The 26,536-nt window shown below is 45.7% G+C and overlaps 1 protein-coding gene across 4 annotated transcripts in view; it reads left to right on the plus strand.

Annotated features, from left to right (window-relative positions):
- The first annotated feature begins 988 nt into the window (after positions 1 to 988).
- The window catches only part of RTN4 (reticulon 4), a 44,004-nt gene continuing 18,456 nt past the window's right edge, over positions 989 to 26,536 (plus strand). The window contains exons 1-3 of one of the 4 annotated variants that reach the window (XM_026033819.1): positions 989 to 1,463; positions 16,348 to 16,404; positions 17,221 to 19,638. In XM_026033819.1, coding sequence (XP_025889604.1) covers positions 1,004 to 1,463; positions 16,348 to 16,404; positions 17,221 to 19,638 — 2,935 coding nt within the window. In that variant the 5' untranslated portion in view covers positions 989 to 1,003. Of the gene's footprint in view, positions 1,464 to 16,347; positions 16,405 to 17,220; positions 19,639 to 26,295; positions 26,375 to 26,536 lie in introns of those variants that run through there. The other 3 variants (XM_026033820.1, XM_026033821.1, XM_026033822.1) reach the window with 3 other exon arrangements.

Consider the following 26,536-nt stretch of genomic DNA (forward strand, 5'->3'; position numbering starts at 1 on the left):
GGGTGGTGCGGGTTGCTGCACCGGCTCCGTCTGTATTTGCCTGCATGCAGCACGTTGGCTGCATACAATAAAACTAGGTGTAGAATGTAGGCATTTTTTGTATGGAATAACCGGGTTATGGGTTTATATTTAGCGATACATTGATCTATGTGTATATTGACGTTGTATCACTGAGGAAGAGCTCTCGGCCCTACAGGCAGCAGCCGCAGCTCACGCTGCGAAACTCTGTATCTCCACAGGGACACCAGTGTTGCCTTCACCCTACGCAAAAATCACCCGTGGCTGCTCGTGCTTCCTGCAGCCGCGGGATCGCGCTGGGCGGGACGAGGTCCTCGCACGCAGCTGGGGCCCGACGGCCGCTCGCTTATTTGAGTGGAGAACAGGTYGCCCGTGGCATAAAAACCCGCAGTGGTGGCCACGGAGCCCGCGTCCCCCGGCGCATCCTCTCCCGGGGCGGAACCTCCGCAACCTAAACAAATAAATAAGCAAATGGATGGAGGGAGGGAGGGATGGAGCGATGGGAGCAGGGAAGCGCCGGTAGGCGCTGACTCACGGGCCGGGCCGGGCGGTGCCGCAGCCCCGCGGCGCCCCCTCCCCCACCACGCGGCCCGGGGGCGGGGCCGGGCGTGGCGGGGGCGGGGCCTCGGCGGGCGGGGGCGGGGCCACGCCCCGCATTCTCCGCGCTGAACTTTCCCCGACTTCTGCAACCCCCCCTCAGCGCGCTCCGCCGCATCCCGCCGTGCTGAATATTCATGAGGCGGCCACACCCCCGTCGCCGCTGCTCWTTGGCCCGCGCCGGCCGCCGGCGGCTCGCCGCGCGCTCCCATTGGCCGCGACGGCGCGGGGGCGGGGCGTCGCTGCCGCCGGCGCCGCGGTGACTCACAGGGCGTGGAGGCTGGTCCCGCAGCGGCGGCGCAGCCCTCGCCCTTCCCCCGCGGCAGCCGGAGCCGGTAGCGCAGCGCAGCCCCGCCGCGCGCTCATTGTTCCGCCAGCCCCGGGCACCATGGACGAGCTGGACCAGTCCCCGCTTGTCTCCTCCTCCTCCTCCGCAACGGGGCCGGCGCGGCCGCAGCAGCCGCAGTTCAAGTACCAGTTCGTGCTGGACGACGAGAAGGACGAGGAGGAGGAAGAGGAGGAAGAGGAGGACGAGGAGTTCGACGAGCAGCTGGAGGTGATGGAGAGGAAGCCCGCGGCGCCGCCCGCCGCCGCCCTGCCCGAGCGGCCGCCGCAGCTGCTGGATCTCGGCGGCACCGCCGAGCCGCCCCGCCCCGCCGCCCCGGAGCCGCCGCAGCCCGAGCGCAGCCCCCCGGGGGCCGCCGCCGTCTCCTCCTCCTCTTCTTCCTCCTCCGCCGCCGCCACGCCGTCCCCCGCGCAGGAGCAGCCGCCCGCCCGACCCCCGCCGAGCAAGCCCGAGCTCCCCGCGGCCGCCCCGCGGAGAAGGGGCTCCTCCTCCGGCTCGGCTGGTGAGTGCCTGGGGCCGGGGAGGGCTGCGGAGCCGCCCCGGGGCGGGCGCCGCTCCCGCCGGGAGGCGCCCGCGCTCCCTTTGTCTGCGGCCGCCCCGCTCCCTCCCGCCCTCTTTCCCTCGCCGCCGCCGCCGCGGTGGGCGCGGCCCCGCGTCCCGGCCCCCTGCCGCCGCCCCGGCACGTTTTTTGGGGTAAAAAGGGGAAAATCCTGTTTCTTTCCCCTGCCTCTCTCCCGTCTTTCTCGGGGAAATGGCGGGCGGGGGAAGCGCCGCCTCGCACATGTTCCGCCCGGGGGCGAGGCCGCCCCGCCCTGCCCCGCGCCGCCGCCTGGCAACGGCCGCGCCGCGGGGGGTGGGCGGCGCCCGCCCCGCCGCAACGGCCGTAACGGCCGCAACGGCCGCGCGAGGGGTGGGCGGTGGCGCCGCGGCGACCCAGGCCAAGGCACCAGCTTCCCCCTCCTCCCCCCGTGCAACGTCCCCAGCCCCGGGGCAGCCCAGGGAGCCCCTCCGGTAAAAAATGCTCCCTCCCCGGTGCCCTCGGTGCCGCTGCCCGCCGGGCCCTTGCCAGAAGGCACCCGCGCTTGCGAGGCCTCCGAGTGCGGGCGCTGGCCGGCGATGACTCATGGTGCTGGTCGCCACCGCGCCTCGGCTCCCCTGCGCGCGGCGGGAGGTGCGCGGGCCAGGCCGGGGGGTCACGGCGGTGGAAAGGGGCGGCCGAGGTGCTGCCTCGTGGCGAAAGTAGCTGCGTAATTGAAGTCCTGTGGCGCGTCGCGTGGGTACTAAAGATACAGGTTTCTCCTAAGGACTTGATACAAGGTGATACAGCTTAATTACCCAATAATAATAATAATAATAATAACCAGGGTTACCATAAAAAGGCTTTGTTAAAAAATCAAACATTTTGTTTTCTGGAACTCCTCAGAGCACATTTAATCCGTGCAAGCGAGGGGAGCTCGTGGCTGTGCCGTTGCCGGCAGGAAGCCCAGGTGCTGCAGCTTTGGTCTCCTGCTCGCTCTCAGTGTAGCAGCCCGCGGAGGAGAGCGCTTTCCTTCCACCCTCTGCAAGGCAGGCAATCACACAAACTTGCACAAGATTTAAGAGGAGGGATAATACGGGATAGGTGAATAGAAGCTGTTCTGGGTGAGCTGTTTGGGTGGAGCTGTGGAAACTTTGAGCTGCATGGAATGGGAGGAATGGGTTCTTGCATTGCTTTGAAAAGTAGGGATAAAGGCACTATTTCTAGAGCTGCTGCCTTTTTTTTTTTTTTCCTTCTTCTTCTTCTCTCCTTCCTCTCCCCTCTACTTCCTGCCCCCGGAAAGGGAAGGTGAGGAGCATTCCYAATGTATTTCTCCTTTATAAGAATGGAGGAGATGCATAAGGGCTGGGTAGTGTGGGTGAGAAGTGGTATGGGAGACTTAATTGCGTGAAGATTTAATTGGAGGGGACAGGATTCCCTGGGGATGGCAGGAGCCCTGTGGTCCTCGCTCTGGGGGAGGTGCCGCTCCCACAGACACAGCTTGGCACACAAGTGCTGTGCTTGGCTAATGATCAGTTAGGATGCAATAGGGTTATGTTTTAGGTTCCTGAAACTACTAAACGGAAGTAATAAACTGTTTGACAAAAGTATGGTCTACACACGTCACACATACTTACGTCCCTTCAGATAGATGAGTATTTCATGTGTTACGTATCCATTAAACATTAGCTTCTCCCCTGACTCCCCCCTTGTTTCAACACCAACTACCTACATGTAAAGCCAGCTCTATCAAAATATTTAATTTGACTTCAAACTAGCTCAATTTAAGTGTTCCTGTGAAAGCAACAACCTTAAACTGATGTCTGGGCCCTATGGCAGGGTGCCTACAGAAGAGCTATGAGGCCTCCTCCTCTTAGGGAGGGAAGAATGGCTTCATTTACTTTCAGCTCTGTTACATGGATTTAAGGTATAGATAAAGCATTTTAGTTCACAATTTAGAAAATATTCACTTCATCCTTATGGTTTCAGACTTTAATCTAGTGAGGATTGCAGTCTAAAGTTGGAAATGGTTATTGAAAAGAGATGGAGAAAGTAGCATTGCCTATAGTGAGTATGCAAACAATAGCAAGGATTTTTTTTTATCTGCAGCAATAGGTCACAGTGCTTCTTTTTTTAGTAGTGCAGCACTAGAGAAAATGTAGGAGCTAGTTCATGTCCCCTTGAAATGTACTATTTATATGTCTGATGTTTTTTTAAAACCTACATATTTGTAATTGAGGATCAGCTAGATATTTATAAGTACTCCGTATCACTGTTATAGGAGCCTGTGACACAGTTACATGCTACGCAAGTCTGTGGCTGTTTATCAGCAGACCACCTTCTTAAGGGCTAATATAAATATTTGCAGGAGAAGAAACTGAGCAGGATGACTGCAGTAAAACTTAGGCTCTCTCGAATATGTTTTTTGCCTGCTCACTGCTGCGTGGGAAGCAACCTCACAGAAATGTTTATGAATGATACTTGAAGTTATTAATCTTGACTTTGTAGTTTAAATCTTTTGATTTCTTTGATTGTCTACACTTATATGAGGTACAAAAAATATTTGAGGTAGTTGTGCAGAGTAAAAATAATGCACTTTTTTTTTTTTTTTTTTTTTAGCTTTGCAAGGTAAAACCAACTAGTAATCCATAACAAAATCCATACTTTCAATCTTTAAAGCCTAGATCCTAGCAGCACATACTACTGCTGGTAAAGGCAGGCTTTATACAGTTTTATTAGAAGAGGCTCTTTTAGTTTGAGCCAGCCATATGCTGGGCACCAAACAGGCTGGCTGTGAATGGAGATGAAGGGGATGTCTCCTTGTGTGCTGGTTCCTGCAGCTCGGCCGCAGAGGCTGTGAAGGCCAAGTTTATTAATCAGGCTTGTTTATTGTTCAGCTTTCTAGTGCGTGGCGTGAATTCATCTGTGAGGATCAGAGATTCCATCAGCAGTTTGTTTACGTGCAGGATGGCATCCGCAGGAATGCGGCTGGTAGCTGCAAGCTGTAGCAGGGATGCGCGAGCTGCTCTGCGCTGGAGTCCTTCCTCAGCAGGCCGGCTCCAATGGCTGCGATGGTGCTGAAACATTTGGAGCTAGACCTGCTTCTTCCCACTGTGCACGGTGTCCCTTTTATCCTGCAGTAGGAATGCTTGCTCGTAGAACTCRTATGATTTTTTCCTTCTCTCCAAATATATTCCTACTGATGTTCCATGTTTCTTTGAGGTATAAGGCCTTAGCTTTCCCATCTTTCCCTCCCACCCCTGGCCTGTGTCTTAGTAAAACCATGAGACAGGTTATCAGGACCTGCATATGTCCAACTATGTGCTTTGGTTATGGTGCTTACTGTCCCTATAGTGTCACATGGAGGAGACTAGTTCCCAGTGGTTTGACTCTTTTCAGTAAAGCCAGTATCTTCATTTTCATGTAGGTAGTGAGGGATCTTTTATTTGTTTGCCTTTATTTGTTTTTGTGTGTGTGCATGTTGTCTGGCACGGTGGGACCTTCTTTCTTTCTTACCTGCTGCAAGATACTCTAAAGGCTCTTCTATAACCAGAAGTACATGTGGGATCAATTCTGTCACCTTCTGCAGTGTGAGTCCTTGCTGGTTATCCCACGGTTTGCTTTCTAGGGTGAAACCACATGGCTCACACCTACTATAGAGTGATGTAGCCCTTAGGGAACTTTCAAATTGCACTGGGAGTTTTCCCTGTGGAGGAGAAGTCCAGAAACCACAAACAACTACTGGTTGTTTACCTCATTCTTCCTCCTTATCTCTAAGAAGTGAAGCTTGCAGCATGTCTGCAGAGTGACAGCTTTCTTGGACACACTGTTCCATAACTGCTGGTGAACACTGAGTAGCCTCTCGCGCTGTTTGATGGCCACTGTGGCTCTTTTTACATCAGTCCAGGGAAATGTTCAAGACCCCGGTGAGCCATGTTCTCCCACAGGTTAGCAGAGAGATGTGAGGAAAGCATCAGGTTCTTCTGCAGCAGCTGATCTACAGGTGGCTGAAACTTGCTGGTAGCTGGAATATAAAGGTCTGTGGTCACCARACTCCCAAGTTTTGCAGCTCAGGGAGAGAAATAAGCTGTGATTTGTTATCACCTGGCTGGGGGGGGGGGAGAAGAAACTTAAAGTAGAACTGGTACTGAAATTTTGATTTCTGAGCAGCTCCCAGTTGCATTTTGTATCTCGGTAATTTGCCATGCGTTTTCCTGGTATAACTTTTGGGTTGGTGTATTGTGAGAAATTCATTTTCACAGTTTCCCTTCYTCCTCCGGTGCCCAGTATGGAGAGGATGCAGGTTTTGGAGCGCGTTCAGCCTGAGAGCCTGGCCACATAGGGAAAGCTGTGCAGTCCTCCGCTTCCCAGTGCTGACCAGCTCTGCCGTGCTGTTGGCAGCATGCTTGGGTGATAACGCTCCATACTGGCAAGACAGAGATGCAAGACAGCTGTGACTGGGTCCAGTTTCCCAAAGCCCCTGATGGATCTCTTCCCTCAGACTCCTCCTATAGACAAGCTATATTATGACTCGGTGCAGAAGCTCCTAGGTGCTATGTGGCTTCTGCAGCTCCTCTGTGCTTGTAAGTGCAAGCAGGGCAAAGCCTCCCTGCTAATTCCAGTCTTCAAAGGTATAATGATTTACCTGCTGTTTTCTGGTCCTCCCTTCAGGTTTGCCTAGAGAAACGCTCAGTTTCACAATGGCTGTTTAGATTACAGCCGTGGCAGGCTGTTTAACACAAGTAATACTAGATCCCTGGTATGTGATCTGTCCTGCTGGTTGTGGATCCTGCTCGAGGTAGCTACTGCTCCCACCAGGCCTTGGTAGAGCTTGGCTTTGAGGAGCTTCCCCTGTGTCTCTGCTGGCYGCCCTGCTGCGTGGTGGTTCCCGTCGAATCAGTGTGACCTTGGAGTGCACAGGTGTTAGGAAAACAACCACCAAGTAATCTACAGCTCTAGGCATATCTGAGTTTGAGTTATGTGCTGCTTTGTTTTGTGTTCAACCTGAATATTTTGAATGAAATATGCTTATTTCTTGACATTTCTTTTGAGCTAGCATGTTACTATAGTAACCATTAAATTTAGATACAAAAATTAGCAATGCTTAGTTCACTTATCTGAAAATGTCCCTTAGGTTCTGGATCTTTCATAAGCAAGGAGATGCTCCTGGCTCTCTTGATGGCTAGAAAACATAACACAACATGTGTAGAGTACAGATAAACTCCTGTCCTGAGATATGCAGAAATGCTGAAGTGCAAAGTAGGAAAAGAAGTTATTTAACTAGCAACCTGTGTTAGAAATGAAAGAAAAAAGGCTCTGGCTACCAAATGAAAAATAYTGGGCTACAAGACTCTTTCTAGAGAAAGACAGATATGAAAATAAAAGTAAGTATGAAAACCATACTTGATGGTTCTGTCTTCCCCGTTTTTAGTGGCTTTGTTTCTCTGTTTATTGCTTTCTAATATGTAAAGAAGGCATATCTCTATTTTTATTTTTTTATTTTTTTTCCCTTTAACTAGTCCTTCTTTTTTTTTTTTTCCCCCCCAACTTTGACTTCCCCTGGCCTTGTTTCAAGGCTTGCTTTTTATCTTACAATTCAGTAAACTTTGGCTTCAGCTTTTTAATTAATGGAGCAACCATGTAGACTTTCACCAGCTAGGAAGAATATGTTCGTTAAGATATCTTTAAATAAGATACAAGACATATAAACATTAAAAAAAAAAAAAAAAAAAAAACCTCTCAGCCTAAGCTTTTGTTTATCTGATGTCAAAATCTGTTTATCCAGTGATTAGAGTTTCATGACATTTTTTCTTGAACTCTGCTATCCCCCCCTCTTACAACAGAAGACAGAGTTATGTAATGCCTGCCCACCTCTGACCTCCACGCATGGTAAGGAACTGCTGTGTGAACCAGAGGAAAGAGCGTTTGTGAGGCCTCCAGAAAGCAGGTTGTGGCATGAGAACCTGTGAGGAACAGAAAGCAAGCAAGATCTGGCAGAGGCAGGAAGAAATGTCTGGTAGTGGCGATGCAAGAGAAGTTGTTTCTTCCTTGGGGKGTGTGTGTGTGTGTATATATGTATATAAAAATATATATCCCTTGTCTTCAACTTGAGAAATACATTTGTCTTTTGAACATCATCACTTACCGTGTTTTAAATAAGTGAGATGTGCTTTTTTGCATCTCAACTTTTTTTGAATGCAAGTTGTGTCTAAGTGGCAGGGGAAAAAAAGAAGTAGCTTAAACTTCCATTGACGAAAATCTATGCAAAATGCAGTAGTGCAGCACTACTTGTGCCTGAGATCTTTGGTGAAGAGGAAGATACCAGGATGGTGTGTATGCATAATGTTCACAGTTTCATCCATTCTTTAAAATATATTCTTATATGAGTGTTAGTGCCTCTAATGAATCCTCAAATACATTCGTCTCAAAAAAAGAAAAAGTATCTAAAACATCAATTTGTTTTTATTTTACAGGTTGTACATTCTTAGGTCAGAGGCTTGTTGCACAAGGTAATGTGTTGGGAACAGAGGCTGGAAGAAATCAATAGCCTCATTCTCCTTCAAAGATTGATTTCACTAAAAACATTCTGTAATCATAATTTTAGTTAATCTGAAGATTACTTTCTTTAATTGTGTGGAAAATCAGGAGAAAACTTCACCTGTACAAATGAAATGAAATCTTGTGATTGATACCATCTCTGAAATTAAATTGGTTTAAATTGGTTTATGTTAGCCTGGTGATAGCATCTCATGGCTTTGTAGATCACTGGCTTTTGAATAAGTGTGGGTGATGTCATTTTATCTCTGCTTTGTGATAGTAGCAGAGGCCAAACTTGTTTCTTACTTTAACATGCAGTTGAATAGTTTGTCTTAAGGAGGAATTATTTAGTGTTTTTAGAGAAATGATTTAGTATTTTTGGTAACACACATTGCCAAAGAGTGAATATTTGTCTTCAAAGCCATGTAGAATGTTGCAGTTGGGCATGTGGGTTGGCAACTGGCTTGRTTGTTTCTCTCAGTCTAATCCTCCTTTTCAGATAGTATATATAAAAAAATCCAAAGTAGTAAATATAAATGTTGATTTTTTTTTTTAATGTCTATTGTTATTTAAGATCTCCAATTTCATTCCAAGCCAAGTCGTTGTGATAGTGAAGTGGTATTTTAAGCCACCAAAGGTGAAGCTGGGAAGTTACAGTTGATTATTTTTGCCAGCTGACTGTAATAAAGGGAGTTATTTACCTGTGACCTAATACTTAGTCTGTGGGAAGACAGTTTATGTGATTAGACCAGTTGATGCAGTTTGGAGAGAGGACACAAACCTTCAGGGCACAACAAAAGCAAATGATGGTTTCATTGTGTGTCACACAATTTATTTTTTGTCCAAAAGCCAAATAGTTTATTTTTCAAAAGTTTTAATCTTTCTCATAGCAAGCTACAGTCAATTGCTGGTGTGTGTCCTTCTGTTTCTGAGAATTCCTTRTACTCTTGTGTTATACTTGGCGCCAAAAGAGTGGAATTTCCCTGGAAGTGACCTATGTAGCCCTTCCGTGTTTATTTTGTTTTTGTTGTACTCTGAGTAACAAAACATGCCTGATGGAAGATGGAGACAGGGGAGCTGGTGCTGCTGAACGGCTGGAAATGGCAAGTGGCACATAGACCGTCCGCCAAAATGCTGCTTGGATGCTGGCCATAGYGCTGCTGACCAAACTGGTTGTGGGAGGGAGCTGAGGTTGGCAGTCATGTCTGAAGCATTTAATGGTCTTTTTAAAAACCTCCTTGTAATGGGCACTTGTTTTGGCAGCCTGAGATGTGTAAGGGAGGGGAGGCTCATGGGGGCAGCGTTAATGGGCCGTGCTTGTCCTTCTGCTTTGGTTTGCAGCTGCTAGTTGCAGGAGAATGGCTCTTTCTTGGGCTGGGCTGTAAAGTAAAAATTATGATACCTAATGACTGTCCCTGCGCACTGTCTGCTGTGCTGAGCAACTCTCCTCAAGTGTCATTTTCCCAAAAGAGGGTGAGTTGCTTTAGAAATGACAAATAATTGCTCTTAAGTTGGCCAAGGCAAATATGATATTGATCAAAATCTGCTTAAATCAACTAGAGCTTTAAGCAGAGCAAACTAAGGCAAGCTCTTTAAGCAGAGTTGAACAGCTGTGCCCAAACCCCAGGAAAAGGTTTACTCTTGCCAGGAGAGTTGTATTTCTATTAACTGAAGTAAATACTTATTTAAATCAGCAAACATTGTTCAAAATGCTTGTTTATAGCRATTCTTCATTGTCTGTTACACAAAATCAAAAACCCACAGGCATCATAGTGCAACTCAGTGATGCATCGAGTCACTATGCAGTCATTTCCAAGATTGGGGAAGTCCAGGAGTTCTGTAAGAGATTTCTCATATCTTCTCTCCACTTGGTCTTCATTAATTATCAARGTTTGTGGATCTCTTTGTGATTCTACCTCTGATGCCTTGTAGATGTTAGAAATAGAGATGTTTTCGTTTGACACTGCAGCAGTCTCCATCCTCTGTAACAGCTTGCAGATAACTACATTGCTCAAAAATAAATTGCTGTGGCTCTGCAGACTGGATTTAATGATGTGACAAGATGCCACAAGTGATTGAATCTTATTTATCTTGAATTCATTAAATATTTGGTAAAATATGTTAGGGCATTTGCATCATAACAAGAGCATTTGAAACTGAGTTTGTGTAGGCAGCTGTTTTCCTTGGGAAATTCTTGGGAGGCTCTGTGCCCTTCTTCCCTCTTCAGTAGGGCTAGAGGCATCTAAGGACTTGACTCTCCTTGAATTTAGTTGAATTTACTTCCTCAAATGGCTGTGTAACTTATCTTTCAAATTTTACAGCAAGAGGCAACTTGTTTCTGTGAGGATCATAATCATTTGAGAGCAGCACATGTGGGGCGGGGGAATGGCAGTCCCTCCCTGTGGTTAGGGAGGGCACTGAGGTGCCTGAAAGGCTGGTGTAGCTCTGGAGTCCCTAAAAGAGTCAAACTGGGKATCTCGCTGCACATGCATGTGTTGCCTAGATAATACCAGGAGATCAGAAGTGCTGCTTGGGGACAGTCTTCACTGTGGATAAATTAACAACTAGATTCGCCAAAGAAGCTGAGAGTTGGTTTCTTTTCCCTCTCAGTCCCAAAAGGATTGCTGCAGATAGAACTTGTATGCTACATATGAGTAATATCACAGATGTCGTTCCCTTGAGTAAACTGGCTTTGCCAAGCATTCTTCTACTGCTAAATATTTGTGCTAACAAGAAAGGCCACTCAACATGAGAGCTCCATTGTGGTAGGTCTGCAAGAAAAATGCGGTCCCTGCCCTGCTTGTTAGCTGGTGATTTTCTTCTTTTCTAAACAAAGAAAAGGTGAAGTGGATTCCTAAGGCCTTTAGTCTTGCCAACTGCCCTTCCTTGTTGCTTTAAGAACAATGGGCGTTCCCCAATAAATTAATCCAGGAAATGGATTTTATTTTTRGAAGATTGTGCCATCTAGATAATCCCTGAGACAACCCCTGCTAAAGTTAATGCTGGCTTTAGGATGGAGTTCATATGCAGAAAACAAAATAGTTTGATTTTTTTCAATACTAATCTCTCGTAAGAATGAGTTTCTGACCAACCATCCTGTGGCTGCCACATGGCATTAACTCTTGTGAAGTTACCTATGAGAGCAAATGGAAGGGAACATGAGTTATGGGAAATCCAACCAGGAGGGACAGGCCACATTCTACCCAATTCTTATATTCAGGGAAACAGAAGAGCCTTTTGGCAAGGATATCTTGAAAAGGCTTCTCTCCCTCCAGCAGTCGTAAGCTGCTTGCTTTGAAGCCGTCCATATCTTTTTTTTTTTTTACTCTCCATTTTGACTTTCTTGTTCTCTAGAACTTTTAGCCGCTCGTCTTCCTCTTTTGTCTTTCTCTTAGTTGTCTGAGAAACTTCTTCTCCACCCCTACTTTTTATCCAAAGCATTAAGATGAAATACTCTGAAAGAATTTTAAGTTCTTGCTGGTAAAATCAGTTTCTTGCCACAGTGATGGTTAGTGAGGAAGCCAGCAATCAGAGGGGAGTTAATGGACCTTCCTGTATCATACAGATGACTTGGCTTTTTATTTCTAAACAAAAATMTGAAATCTGTTTCTTGGTGGTGGAATTTCGTGTTAGTTGAAACTGTAATACAAGTGTTCATGCTAGTTAGAGGAGAAGCTATGGGTTTCTTTTGAGGGAGCATTTAAAGTCCAGATAAAATTTGCAGAGTATTTTTATTATCTTGGCTAAGSTCAAGTGGAATCAATATGGGTTGCTTTGTGTATGGATGTGTTCTGACATTCCTTAAATGACTGTCCTTTCACATTAGAGATCTATGTTCACATGTGGGTATAAAGGAAGGAAAAAATCCAGAATGTGCTAGTGAGCAAAACCGTTAGTTTTCTGAGGCAAACGTCACTCATTGGATTGCTGATGTGGCTGTTTGTTTGAATAAAATGAATATGCTACTGAATGCTATAATAAAAAAGATAACCTGTCTACCCAAAAGACCTCCTTTAATAATGAAGTCTGAATTACTTTATAGGAATGCTGTTCACAAATAGGACTTTTTTTTTCCAGAATGCTGCAACTGATTCACTAAACTGCATATAGAATTTGGCAGACAAAATGTGTACTAAAGGGTACTTTCTAATTGGGATCCTATCTTAATTTCTAGGCCTCATTCTGGTATGTTCCATGAACATGCGTCTTGTTTCATGTTGCTTTCTTTTCATGAAAAAAGTAACCCTGCACTTCATTCTACTGAATTTTCTTCTGTGTTATAAAGACTTCTGTTTTTATTTGCACGTATTTAGTGTCTTTCAGTGAAGTTTTCCTGTAGTAAAGCTCCACTTCTGCTTATGTTCAGAAGATATTTTGAATATGGAACTTTCTAAAGAAGGTTTAGGAGCTTTATATATTCTGAATGAATATATATATATATATGTATGTATTTATACTTGGAGGATTAATTTTAGTAGTTGTCTACCCTTTTTAAAATTGTTTAATTTTTATCTTTGTGCAAATGCAGCAAAGCTACCCTCAGTCTAACCTATAATACATCCTATTTGCAGTTCTTTTACAAATAAAAAAGCTAAAATCTGCTAAAAATACTTTTTTGTTACAAATTGTTGAAACTTTTTACATTGAAGCTTGTATGAGACCATAGCTAAAGTTGTACAGATCCCTGACAGGATATGTGTCCACACGCTATGGTATTATCTTTGAATCTTTGGTTTGACCTGTAAAATGTCATTCTTAATATATAGCTTTCCAGTATGCTCAGATTATTACTTAATTGCTAGCTATGGGCATGGAAGAAGACTTTAAAAATGTAGTTCATCTGATTTGTTTTTCAATTGTATGTAAAAATAAATCATAAGGGTTTGCTAAATGCAAATCTGGATGCTGGTTGCTCTTTTTCACTGAGGTGAGTCTGTGAGGCTGGAACAGCCGCGGGCAGCGGGATCTGCAGTGTTATCTGCTTGCTGTGTAAGCACAGAAGTCTCCACCATTTCCTCAAACTGAAAGGCTTGTCGTGAGTTTATACCTGTTTGGCATTCCCCAAGAGCTCCCGTGTGCTGAAGAAGGACAGTGTGTGGTGGGACTTTCTGTGAGGATGACTYCTGCTTGCAGCTGGCACCAGTGTTGTTCTCCTGCACGCCCGTCCTGTGCCGACGAGTCTGTCAGTCTTGCTCTGTGCTGGGCTCAAGTGTCACAGATGCTGCAGTTTTCTCCCTTTTACCTACCGAAGGACACATGCAGTTCTGTTTCCCAGAAGCTTCTATCTCCAACTCTTTTATCAGCAGGAGAGATTCTTCAGTGCAGATATCACTGCTTTGAAAAGATACCCTTCTCTTCACTCTATGTCACTTCAATAAGTGCCATTTGAAGGAGGGTGCAYGGGCTCCCTGAAAGCCGTTTTACTGCTGTGGGAGCTGCTTGGGTCTCCTCGCTCCCCGAGGGTGATTGTCAGGCCAGGAGCAGGAAAGTCCTCGTCTTCCTTGGAGCAGGAGAAATGCAGCTCTGATGTAGGTGCAGGGGAAAGTGGGTGGTTCTCCTCATTTGCTTAGGAATTATCACTTCTGTGTAATGACTTCTCACACTCTTGCTATGCATGGAAAATACTGTTTGGGTGTGGGCATAATGTCCTTGTAGTATGAGAGTGTGGGAATTCAGTGATAGCCTGACTATTGTACATATCTGTGTTGAGTAAACTGAAGCCAAACATGGAAAAAAACCTTCCTGCAGTGTGCTGTTTTGATGAAGCATTTCAGAAATTATCGCTACTGCTTCTAAAATCAAATAGAAACTGAAACTGTTCTGTCTAGGGTTGGGAAGCTTTTAAAAAACTTAAAGGCTTTTGATAGAGGCTGCAGTTGCCTTTTGGAGACTGTGTGCTGCACCTTTGAGGTCTTGTTGCACATYTCCCTCTCCGTCTCCTTATCTAGCGAACTGTCTTCTTCTCTGTCCCTTCTTTGAACTTCTATGTTTTTATTATTGACTTGTGCTCCATTTTTGTTTCTTCCAGTGGGTAAATTGTTCTCTCCCTGCCTGTTTCTTTCCAGGGAGTCTAAAGTCTCTTCATGCTGCATGGACCAGTCTCATCAGGCCCATCCTGCTTCTTACTCCTCTCTCCTGCTGTCAAGCAGACACTATGTGGTTCTCGGAAGGGTAGAGGTGAAGGATCATTCTGGTGTCACCAGCACCCTGATGAGCTGCCCCAGCCCAGATCCTTCAGGGCTTTGTCCCTCAAGAGCGAGGGATGCAGAGCTCCAAGAGGAGTGTGCCATGACTGATAGGAGACTGGGTGATAGGGTGACGCTGGCTCAGGAATGGAGCGTGGGAACACTACAAATGCATCTAACCCCCAAGTGAGGAGCTGTTCCAGCACTGGAAGCATCTCCTGCCCCAGCGCGGCTCTGCATGTGTGGTCAGGACATGCTGTTTGCTTGGCCTGTTTGTTTAGGGGAAAACACTGAGGAAAAGGGAAAATTTGGCACTTCCTGGTGCAAAGCCTAAAGCTGCCTGGCCTGACATCTAAAGCAGRGCACTGGCCCTTGATGTGCTGGGTACACTAGAGACTCAAGTTGATAGGTGGGGAAAGAAAACATTGTGATGCTCTTAACAGAGATGTTATGGAGAAGGCAGAGCARCTCTCTGGACTAATTAGTCTCTAGCTGACTTCTCAGTGAAAATCTCTTCTCTAGGACTGCAAATGGTTTCACATACTGAGTGCTCCAATATGTTTTTTACCTTTGAAACTTTTTGCCACCATGAAACTGAATACTCTTTTAACATGTTCTGAATTTGGGACTGAGGTTTGCTCTGTGTGGTCCTTAATAGGAAAATGCAATTTCTACAAAAATGAGAAGTCCTTATGGCCTGTCAGGAGTTAAGGAAGCTTTGAAATGTTGAGTCCAACATTCCAAACTGGTTACTCCKTTTTCTCATATCTTGCCGTATTTTGTGGATTATAAGCAGTGCGTGAGGATGAGCTATGTTATGCAGCTCTTGAAACAAAAACAACTCTACGTTGTGACAGGAAATGCAGGGCATGAGGAGACTTTAGATGTTTGGAAAACTCTTGGGAATAAATTGGGTAACATGACGGGTCACGAGTACCTTGAAGTGGCACATTTTTTCAGAAAGTCTTGGTTCAGTGCAGAACCCGATATTACCTTGATGCATCATTAGATGTATCTGTGCTGCTGGGCCTACAAGATTACTCATTTTTGGCCTTTTGTGTGTTTATAAAATATAGTTTTATTACRCTGTGGCAATAAAGAAGATTTTAAAAATGCTGACTGTGCACAGAGTCAGCACTTAAAAGCTTGAGATTTTAACTTTCCTAGTATTTTGTCCAGGCAAACAGCAAACTGAAGATAGTTAATGGCAATGCAGAATCCAATTGTAATGCTTTAACAGCATTTTGGATCCTGCTAATACAATTAATGTAAGCTGTGGTTGGGCTTTAACAGCATTAGTTTGAAAACTTCGTGCACTCTCCAGAATTAAATCACTTTTATCTAACTGTTAATATTTTTATGTTAATGTACCAGCAAGATGTCATAGTGCACCAGGTAGAAATACTGCAGCTGATGAAGAAACGCAGAGGAGGATTTATTCTGATTAGGTTGAAATTGGAAATCTGAGGGTTTAATTATGTAAGCTATTAAGGTCAAAACAAATTCAGAAAGGCAAAATATGCTCCATCGATCATGCCAAAGTGCAATTTAAAATAGTGCCTTCATTTGGCAGCTTTTCTACATTCCAACATAATGAAAGTAATAAAGAGTATGGTCACTTATTGTTGATGCTTTGGTCAGCACTGGCATGCTTGATGGGCTCTATGTTTATGGATGGTTTCAAAACTTGATCTAATTTAACTTTCCAGAATTTTAGGCTGAAAGAGAGTCCTTCTTACCGCTCTTCTAATGCGAGTTAGTGGGAGTTAGGAGACCCTTTGACTAAAGCAGCGGATTGTGGACAGTGCCTGTTTTGTCAGTGGAAGCCTGTTTGTTTTGTACTGTTAAGAGTCAGCAGTGGCAAGTTCAGAGCATGAAAATAGATTAGTTACTGTGGCAAGTTACCTTAAAACCCATCCCTGGATCCCCGGTTTGAAGGGTATAGAGGCCTTGGTTACTTGATAGAGCTGGAGTAAATGGAGAATTGTGACCATTGGCACCCCTGACTTGTCTGGCATCTACACCCGCAGCACTAGCTGTTGGTTATACATCTGTTGGTTTACTGGGAATTTACTACTTGCTTGCTCTGTCCCTTTTTCAGACTACTTAGCCTTTATTTCTGCTGAGGTTATTTGTTTGTTTTTCAGATGAGACCCTTTTTGCTCTTCCTGCTACATCTGCGCCTCTGATGCACTCCTCTGCAGGCAAGTTCTTTCTGCTCGCCTTTGTCTCAATGCGCCCTGCATTTCTGATCTGATCTCATTAACACTTGCCAATTAGTCTGCATTAACTAAAAGTCTACATGGGTCCAAGAATCACCTTTTTTTCAGTTCTAAATTTTCAGTTGATCTTTCCAAGATTTTCATATTCTTTAATTTCACAATAAACAGTATTTTATGAAAAAGCCAGAGCCACCTGTGAATTCTTGGACCCTTGATTTAAGAGAAAAGTTATTAGCATTAGTAGGTTAACGTGCTAAAGCATAGTTGCTTTTACTGATTTAGCAGAAAGGTTAAATCTGCAGTACTTTTCTGCAGTATTTTTAATAGTGCCTGTAGTATTTATTCAGTGTTTTCTCTTTAGCTACATTGTCCACCAAATTTCCATTACAAAAAAAAGTGGCAAAACCCCAAACTCTTGCTTTACTGGCATGCACATAGTTATGGACAAGCGCACACACACCTGCTCTGTCACCTACCTCCCTGCCCCTTTTGGTAAATATTGCCAGCTCTGCTTGAGTGCTCTCTACTCGTTTGGCATCTCCAGCTTTCCTGTGATCTTTGTGCTGCATAAAGTTGCTGCTTCTCTAGCTTCTTTCATATATAAATATATACATATATTCTTTTATTTACTAGAAGAGATGACATAGAATAGCATTTTTAACCTGATTTTCTGTTAATGCCTAGTGGTATTTGATAGCACTTGAAAGAATTTCTTAACAACTAACACTATATGAACCTGTCATGAAAGTTTGCATTGCACTTGCATTTTCTAACTTTCCTTTCTGTCCACGGCCACAGAAAAAGTTCTGGACTTGCAGGAGCAGCCAGGTAGCACTAAGTCACTTGGTCAAGAGGATTTTCCTGCAGTCCCGCTTGTCACTGCTGCTGCTCTTCCTTCCCTCTCTTCTTTCTCAGCTGACCCCTTTAAAGAGCCCACAGCCTATGAGCTGCTCTCAGATGGATTACCTGCAAGAGGCATTTACAAAGAARATGCGAGTGAGGTTTATAAAGAAACTACAGAAAATGCAAGAAATCCGTTTCTCACCGAGAGAAGTGAAAAAGACATTTCAGAGGTGAAATACTCGGAGATGGAATCCCCGTCTGCTAAAGCAGAAGCAGCCATTTTATCTCAAGCTAAAGAAGAATTACAGCTAGAGGGCCCTAAAGAATTACCTAATCTAGAGAAAATGCCTGCACAGCAACTGGATATGTYTCCAGACACTCCTGAAGATTTGTTTGAGAAAAATGAGGAAGATACTCGTTATAACAGAGAGCTAAACAGAGGTGATGGTGAAAAGGGGCCATTCAAAGAAGGCACCCTGAAGAGGGAAGAATATGCAGACTTCAAACCATTTGAGCCGATATGGGAAGTAAAAGGTGCTAGTCATGGTCTTGGCAGCTTGAGAGAGGATGTTGAAAGTAAGATAGATGGCAAATTAGAAAGCAGTTTAGATGAGAAATACAGTGTAGATAAGATGTCTTTGCAGAAGGATTATGAAAAGGAGAGTGAAGGCAGCACTGAAGATCTTTCTTTCCCAAGCACCCCAGAAGCTGTAAAAGATTCCTCGCAGGCTTACATCACTTGTAATAAATCAGAATCCCCTGTAACTCCTGACGGTAACAAAATCAAATCTCTTTCTCCACTAGAAGAAAGCGCTTCAGAAAATAAAACTGACGATGAGAAAAAAATTGCAGAAATGAAAGCTCAGACCAGCCCAGAACAAGGTGATCTTAGCGCTCAAGCAGTTGGCAAGCGGCAAGGACAGGAAGCTGACTATGCTAAAACAGAGAGTTTATCAACAGCACAGTCTGACACTGCAGCAAATATGCCTGAAGGTCTTACTCCTGATCTAGTGCAAGAAGCTTATGAAAGTGAAATGCATGATGCAGCATGTACAAAGCTTGCTTATGAAACCAAGATTGATTTAGTTCAGACCTCTGAGTCGGTGCAAGAGACTCTGAAACCCGTGGCACAGCTGTGTGCCTCATTTGAAGGCCCTGAAGCTGCCCCGTCACCCATATTGCCTGATATTGTGATGGAAGCCCCATTGGGCACTRGCACTGCTGGTGCAGAAGCATCTGCTGCGCAGCATGAAGCTTCCCCATTAGAGACATTTATTCCCACTGCTAGTTTTGAGAATGTTAAACAGGAGACCAATAAACCTCCCTTATTCCAAGAGGCAGTGAATGTACCATTGACCCAGGCACCAGAAGTTAAGGAGGAAGTAACACTTGYAAAAGCTGATCATGAGAGTAGTGCAAGTCCTGAAGAGATAGAAACTCCTTACATATCTATTGCATGTGACTTAATTAAAGAAACCAAGGTCTCTGGTGAATCTGTTTCTCCATCCTTTGCAGATTATTCAAAGACACTGGTAGCAGAATGTGTTCCTCAGGATGTGCCTGAACACAAAGAACTTGGTGAAAAAATGTCTCCCCAGTTTGGAAAATCTGACTTGTTTAATAGCCAGGTGATATCTAACTTTCCTCAGAAAGAAAGTGAAGATCCCTCTCTCACCTTAAAAAATAAATCAGATGAGGAGGTTGTAACAGATGATGAACTTGAGGAAGAATTGATGCAGTCAGTGGCTGCCGCTGGGAAGCCTTATCTGGAGTCTTTCCAGCCTGAACTGGACTCTTCCAGCATCACTACTGCTTTACCACCTGAGCCAGCGCCTACAAAAATAGCCAAGGCAGAGAAGAGTCCTCTTCAGATGGAAGAGCTGAAGACTCTGGCCTATCCAGCTGATGTATCTGCTGCCAAGGAACCAGAAATAGGAGACAAGAGCCCCTCGCCCATGGAGTCTTCCCCAGTCTCGGGGACAGAAGACTTTGTGATCATAGCTGATGCTAAAACTATTCCTGAGTTCATGGCAGAAACCCCTGACACAGAAGAGATCAGCAACGTGACTGAAGATGAGAAGAGGCAGATGCCTTGCCCAGAGCTACCTTGCGACCTGTCTGTAAAGAATGTACAAGTAAAATCTGAAGATACTAATTTCTTGAAGAAGTCCTTGGAGGCTGTGGACAAAGTGCCTGAAGAATCCACAGTGCCCTTACTGGCCACAGATGTCTCATCTCCACCTTCTCAAAAAGAGATAGTCAGTGTAGTAAAGCCAGAAGCTTTTGAGAAGCAAGCTGAGAAAGAAGCTGCTCCTATTAAGGAAAAGGAAAAATCTACTGCTCTATTTTCAGCAAAGCTGAATAAATCTTCAGGTAATCTGTGTGTGCTGTCTTGCCCTTCACTAATCAGCATAATTCTTTAGCTAAACTTAAGCATGCTATGACTCATATTTTTTCTTCTTTTTTTTTCTCCTCCAAAGACTTCACTATGTAATCCACAAGTAACCAAAATGTTAGTCTCTGAGCTTTTAATTTTTCCATATTTTGATTGCTTTAGTACTTTTTCAATTTTCTTTAGTCTGTTTATCAGGCATGGACTGACTGTCTTCAGTTTTCTCCTTCAGTCCTGCTGGTCATCTGTTGATACAGAACCAAGTCATTGCTCATTACWAGCTGGTCTGTGATTGTCTGTGGGCTGGACATTAGGTGGCCTCCCAAACTTGCTCTTGCTACACAGCAGTAAACCAAGGCCAGTTTCTCAGGTGGCTGTGTGTCTACGATTCAAACAAGACATACATTTCTCTTTGTTCAATTGGACTTCCACTTGGAAAAATATCCTTGCTGTATGTGAAACTTCAGTCTGGAATCTGGAAAAGAACCTCCATGTCTGCACTCGCATAGTTGGCAGCTTGCACTGTTACTAAAGCTTAGAATAAATAATGCCCATGAGGGAGCTTAGTAAGCAGATTACTAGAAAAGTGACCATTAAGAAGTTTAGTATCCTGTAGACATGAAAATTGGTTTGTATGCAACACACACATATATACATATATAATATATATATTTTGTTTCCTTAAGGTAGGGCTTCGCATCAATATAGTAAGGGTTTTTTTTGTCCTAGTATGTGCCACAATTAGTCTGTTTCAAATGAGAACCTAAATGTTAGTTTGACTCAGCACTATAACTTAGGCAGTAGCTGCAGTGTGGCTGTGCAGAGTGCGTGGGGAAGTGCTGCATGCGTGAGGTACGTTATCCTCACAAAATGTGCTCTGGAGGAGAATAGCAGGTATATGAAGGGGGAAGGGTCAGGTTGGGGGTACAGTTGAAATAGGATTTGGAAAAGAAGATGGAAGGCAGGTTTTATGTTCAGCGTAGTCAAGGTTGTATGATTGATGCCATTTTCTGGTTCTACCTGTTCTACACGTGTGTGTAGAGAGAAGAGATGGACCATTTTCCCTCCTCCCAGTGGTGCCTGTGCTGTTCAGACTGCTTTTGTGCAAGACTTCGCTCCTTGCCCTGACTTGTTCACTGTTTGAGAACAGCTGCTCTGCTTCTCAGGCTTCATCCCACAAGGGTTAACAAAGAGAATTGTTTTAAGAAAGCCTGAACATCACAAGCCTAACACAGCAGCTCTTCTGTTCTTTTAGCAGGAAGTGTTTGCAGAGCTGTCCTGAATTGTTGCATGGGCAGAGCAGGCTGGTGGTGGTGGCAAATCAGAGCAGATCCTGCTGCTCCATCTGTAGCAAACTCTCTGGAGAAGCTGCAAACACAACCACTCACTGCTGCAGCAGGAGTGGATGGCAGGTTATGCTCTGCCCTTCTTGAGACTGGGCCCAGGTCTGTCCTGTGTCAGGGCCACAGCTGACCCAGACCTGAGGTCTGGCTGGTGGCGCAGGAAGCTGGGGAGCTAGAGTGGGATTGGGAAGCTGCTGGCAACAGGGATGTGCTGCAGGGACTGCGGCGCATTCAGGTTTGTCTGCAGAGCTCTTGGATCCCGTCTCCTGGCTCTTTCTCAACTCTCTAAAGCAGTTGTAATTTGACTTTTTCACATGTTGCATTATTTGGGAAGAAAATATTTTTGCCTTACTCTAGAGGAATGTTTTCTTAAAGCCAAATTAATGGGAATCCTAATTCAGAATCACATACTGTCTTTTTTTTTCCCCTCCCACAGTGTGTTGTGTACATTTATTTTCAAGCTAAATCTTGCTTAAATATAGAATTGAACTTCCTTTACCTGCCTGAAGAGCCTAGTGAATAGTCAGCAACTAAATCAGTTGTCAGCTTTTAATACCAAACTACCTAAGCACCATTTCAAAGTAGTGGATGGAGTAGTGGAAAAAACCCCTACTAATGTGTGTGCTGGTCKTGCACACGCTCAGAAAGGAAGGGCAGTTCTTCACAAAGCCCGGAAGTGGCTGCATGCAGGTGCTTGGCCTGCCCGGCCTCCTAAGCGTCACTGTGTGGTGCTGGTTCTCCGCCTTCCTGTCAGTGTGAGCACAGCTGAAGGGCCTGTGCCCCGCGCCTGCCTCGCAGCTGGCCGGCCGGCGGATACGGCTGCTGGCCGCTGAAACGCTCAGCTGAGCCATCTTACTGCTCCCCTGCAGTTCCTGTTCTTGGTTATTTACTTACTAACATGCTGTGGTGAAAGATGAGCTAGGTGCCAGCAGACCTGTGTATGCTGTATTTTACCAATTCCAGATTCTAGCCTTAGTTTTCTATTAAGAAACCCCTCTGCTKCTTTTCTTTCTTTTTATTTCCTTTTTTTAAGCAACCCCAACAACAACAAATCCACCAACCAAACTCCCATATATTAAAAACTTAAATGACAGAGAGCACTGTTCGAGTAAACCCGCAGTGACACATATATATGTATATATGTATTTTTYAATTTCTCAATGCATGGTATGTTTAGATTGCTGAACTGATAACCTTGCCAGTTCGCTCTCATGCTGACCAGGCTCCATGTATTTCTGATCTTCATAAATATATGATATATCGAGATTCATTCCAGTGGATACCTGCAYGATGTTCAGGTGCTGCAGAGCAGCAGGCCCGGGTGGTGCCAGGGCTATTCCTGGTGAGCCCCTGTAAATGAACGGCCCTGCCTGTAAGAAGTGCTTGAAGCTGTTCTTAAAAGTGGCCTTTGGTGCCATCCAGTGGCTGTACTGCCAGGATGATACTGGGAACTGCTACTTAAGTGCAAGCCTTAGCACAGGATGGCATCTAAGGTTGCTTTAAAAAAAAAAAAAATCTAACTACTGGAGTTCACTAATACTCTTACAGAGTAGAAATATATCTAATACGTCTAATATGTCTAATACATATCTTGGCACTGGTGTTGAACGGACTTTCTTCAGTGCTAATGCCTACAGTGATTTCTGCCTGCAGTTCACTAACACTATCAAATAAGCTACAAGACTATGCTTTCCTTYAAAACATTTTTTGCTTTTAATAGTATCTAGAGCATGGAGAAATTAATGTTGTTAAATTACAAACAGCAAGTATATTAGAAATCCCTATATTTATGATCGTGTTAAGCATTACATTGGTCTAAGAAGGGCTTTGAAGTGTTGAGTATTAGGGGAGCCTGTTTCTTGGGAAACTCTTGATTCGTGGTGCTCTTGAGGATCAGGCTTCACAAGTGTTTGTGGCTGATGTTTGCCCTTCAAATCAAGTCTTCCAGACTTTCTTTTTTTGTTGTTTTGGATCTTGTTCCCTGCGTGCGATAGGGCATACGGTAATTCAGTGATGGGAGCGCAGCTGGGGCTGCCCTGCTTTTCTTGGCCCTCTGAGAGGGGACGGCTCCAAAGGTCGAGCTCGGGTACAAAGGCGCTGCAGAACGTGGCTCGCGGGCAGACCATGGGGAGGCTTTTCCTTGTACTCCCAAATCACAGGGGCACAAGTCAAATGGTTCTTGGAAGTCTATAACTGCAAATCACATTGTGACAATTGTACAAAGCTTAAAAGAAGCTAGAAACTCTGTGTAACACTAGCACCATTTGGTACGTTCCTATTAATTTCAGGATTTGTAGTACAATTTAATACAGAAGGCAGTTCAGCATGTGGAAGTGTGGGGTTTTGTCTTGTGTTGTTTTTCTTCCTTTCATGGAGTGGGAGAAGCCCCTGGAATTCCTCTGCGGTTTCCTTCAAGAGTGGATTACTTGATAAATACCATTTAATAGAACATAAAGTCTTGATTTAATTTATGTTATTGGATAGTTTAGTGTTTCAAGTTTTTCTGTGCTACCAGGTAAATGATAAATAGGAGACTTCTGAGTTTGAGAGTCTGGCAAAGGATTGGGGAGGAGTAGGAGAAAATACCTGAAGTGAAACTTCCTGTAAAGAAAGAGCATCTTTGGAGCCCCAGCATTTCATTAAGGCTTTTTAGGTCCCATGTGTTGAGAGGCCAAGGCTGGTTAGTACTACTGGACTGGTCAGAACTGCTAACAGAGCCAGATCACCTGGAAGTCAACAGAAGAGCTGAAGAACTAGGGAGAAAACAGGGTGCTTGTAGTGACAACCAGCATTGCCCGGAGCAACCAGGACTGACCAGAGCCTTTGGATGAGTGCGTTTGGTAAAGACCTGCAGTCTGCTCCTGTGCAGGAAGGCAGCATTTCTTTTCCATGCAAAAATGCTGTTGCCAGTGCAGCTGGGCGACTGCTCCGTGAGCAAGGAGCTCTATGGAGAGCACAGGGCTGCAGGGGCCTCGGGCAGGGGAGTGGGCTCAGCTCAACTGTGTCCCTCGTGCGCCCTGCTACGTGACAGTGTCAGGGAAGCCTTGGGTTCAGCTCTGCACTCAAGCACGTGTGTGATTTCCCTAAAGAGGCAGGAAAGCTTATGCCAAAGTTTGTTGACACAGTGTGTGTTGCTAAGTGAGTTTATGCATAGAACAGCCTTACATGGGTGTGTCTGGCCTGAAACAAGGTATATGAGGAAGGGGGGATGCACTTTCCAGTCTGCCTATCGTTTGCATGGAGTGGTAGGAGTGAATGCTGCATGTGCGAAGGGTAAGGATGGGAATCTTCAGGAGAGGGAGAAGCTCCTGCGTGGGGAGTTAATGGCTTGTTTAGGAGCAGAGCACAGGGTTGTACAGCTATTCCTGGGTGTAGCGCAGCCTTTTCATAAAAGTGTGCAGTGTGGCCACGTGTTGGTCTGTGCTGTGGCTGCTGCTGCTTTGCTGTGGCTGCGTGTGACTCCAGCAAAAGGTGCATGGAGCAGCATGGCTCCAAGTGCGTGATGTGAAGAGCAGGGAAGTAGGAAGAGACTTCATGTCTGTGTGGACTGGCAGCTGAAGTGCAGGTTTATGTGTAAAATGGATCCTTTTGGTGTTTAGCTCTTATGCAATAGCAAAATACTTCAAAAGAGAGGCTAAGTACAATCTTTGGGGAATGAATCCAATTAATTGACAGTTTTGCAAATAATTTGGTGAATGTGGGAGGTGACTTGTATTTATATAAGTCAGTTTTTACAGGTATTTTCTGCCTGTCCCTCCTCCTCAGTGAAGCTATGAAATGAAAGGGCAGGGGCATAAGGTTTGGTGCTTTCCCACAAATGTAGGATTTTCAGCTGAAAGAGAAAAGCAGRTTTCTCAGATATTTTGTGCTTTTATAATATAGCATGAGAAAACTTGAACAATTGCAGTCTACTATTTGTGTATATTGTATCCATTTCTCCCCTGTGGTATGTCTTTTTGTCCATTGAAATAGTGACTGAAATGCAYATCCTTACATCTATTAGAAATATGTTCTGGGTCCTGCTGTGAGAGGCGGCCTTAAATGCGCGCAGTAGCTGGAGTGGCAGATGGATACTGAGCTTGCAGGTAACTCTGTGGTAATCTCCCTCCCTTTAGGACCGTCTGCTGTAAGGAAAAGCAAAGCTGCCTATTTAATCTCCATCCCAGCCGTTCCAGTGTTTTCATGGAGACATGCACGCCTCTTTCTAGTTGTTCAGAACATGATATATCAAATATTGCTAGGTTTTAGAGCAGTGCTGGGAGTTCTTTAATCATTTTGTCACCCCCACATGTTAAAGAGTGGTCCCAGACTACAGAGATGCTGTGTTTCTGATGGGGGTGGCAGGCAGAATGACGCCACCTTTTTCTGCAGCTTCTTTTCCAGAACATGCGATTCCAATTTGAGCTTGCTTTAGGTCTGCACAACACTTATCTTTGTGCATAGCAGTATTATGGATTGTTTTATTTAAATSAAAAGGGGAAGAAATGCCCTTGGATCTGTAATTCTGGTAGTCGACAACACSGGCTATTAATTTAAAAGGAAAAAGGGAGGTGTTTGGTGGTGGGAATGAGGTGTGTGTGGTGGGGGGTGGTGGGCGTAACTGCTCTCAAGCTGTGCTGCAGTAAGATGAATAGATGCATGCAAGCAGTTCCTGAGGATACTGGCACAGAGACGTCCCTTATTCCTCGCAAGCCTCTTGCTTTTATCCTGGSACAGAAAGGGTCCTGTTCTGTCTTTGTGCAAGCCCGTGTTTAAAGGAAGAGGTGTGTGGTAGCGAGGGGTGAGCTGCAAAGATGCCTCTGCACCGCGCGGCCGGGCAGGCACCTGTGTAACACACYAGGCGGGAGGAGCGAGCCGCGTTCTGAGGCCCCGGCTTTGCCCCGCTTTGAAAAGCAGCCTGTGCAAAGCTGCTCTGGCCAGTTCCTCCCTGGAGCCTGTGAGAAGCAGCTTAAGGCCRGCCAGCCTTTGTCAGCCTCGCCAGTGCAGTGCTCCCTATGTGGGTGCCCTGCCGGGAGAAGCCGCCCACCTTTGTGCGGGAGGCTCCAGGCTCTGCCTTGYGCCTTGGCGCGGCCTCCCCGGGCGCAGGCGGGAAGCAAATGGCCGGGGTGGCGGCGCTCGCTCATGCCTGCGCCGCGGCGGGCGGCGCTGCGCTGCGCTGCCCTGCGTCAGCGGCGCTCCACACCCCGCGCCGTCAGCTGACCGGCGCCTGCCGCACCGGTGCAGCAGCGCTGCGCACTGCAGAGCGCCCCGCGCCGCCCATGCAGCTCTCCTCCCGCGCCCGGCCCGCTGCTATGCGCCACTGAGMCGCGCGGCCGCGCGCCGCAGCCCTGCCCGACAGACATGGACAGTCAGCAGAGCACCTGGAGGGACAAGGGTATTTCGTGTTTCTTTGCCTGCCTGCCTTCCCCGCCACCCCTCCCTGTCCCAGCCAGGCGATGCTGCGGCTTGCGCTGTGTGAGCGGTCCCCGCGGCGAGCGCTTGCTTCCGTAGTGTCACCAGGATGCGAGTCTGCTTGTGCAGCGGGGAAACGGGCTGA

Source organism: Nothoprocta perdicaria, unplaced genomic scaffold (genome assembly GCF_003342845.1).
Source record: "Nothoprocta perdicaria isolate Ctin4 unplaced genomic scaffold, notPer1 scaffold_133, whole genome shotgun sequence".
NCBI lineage: Eukaryota > Metazoa > Chordata > Aves > Tinamiformes > Tinamidae > Nothoprocta > Nothoprocta perdicaria.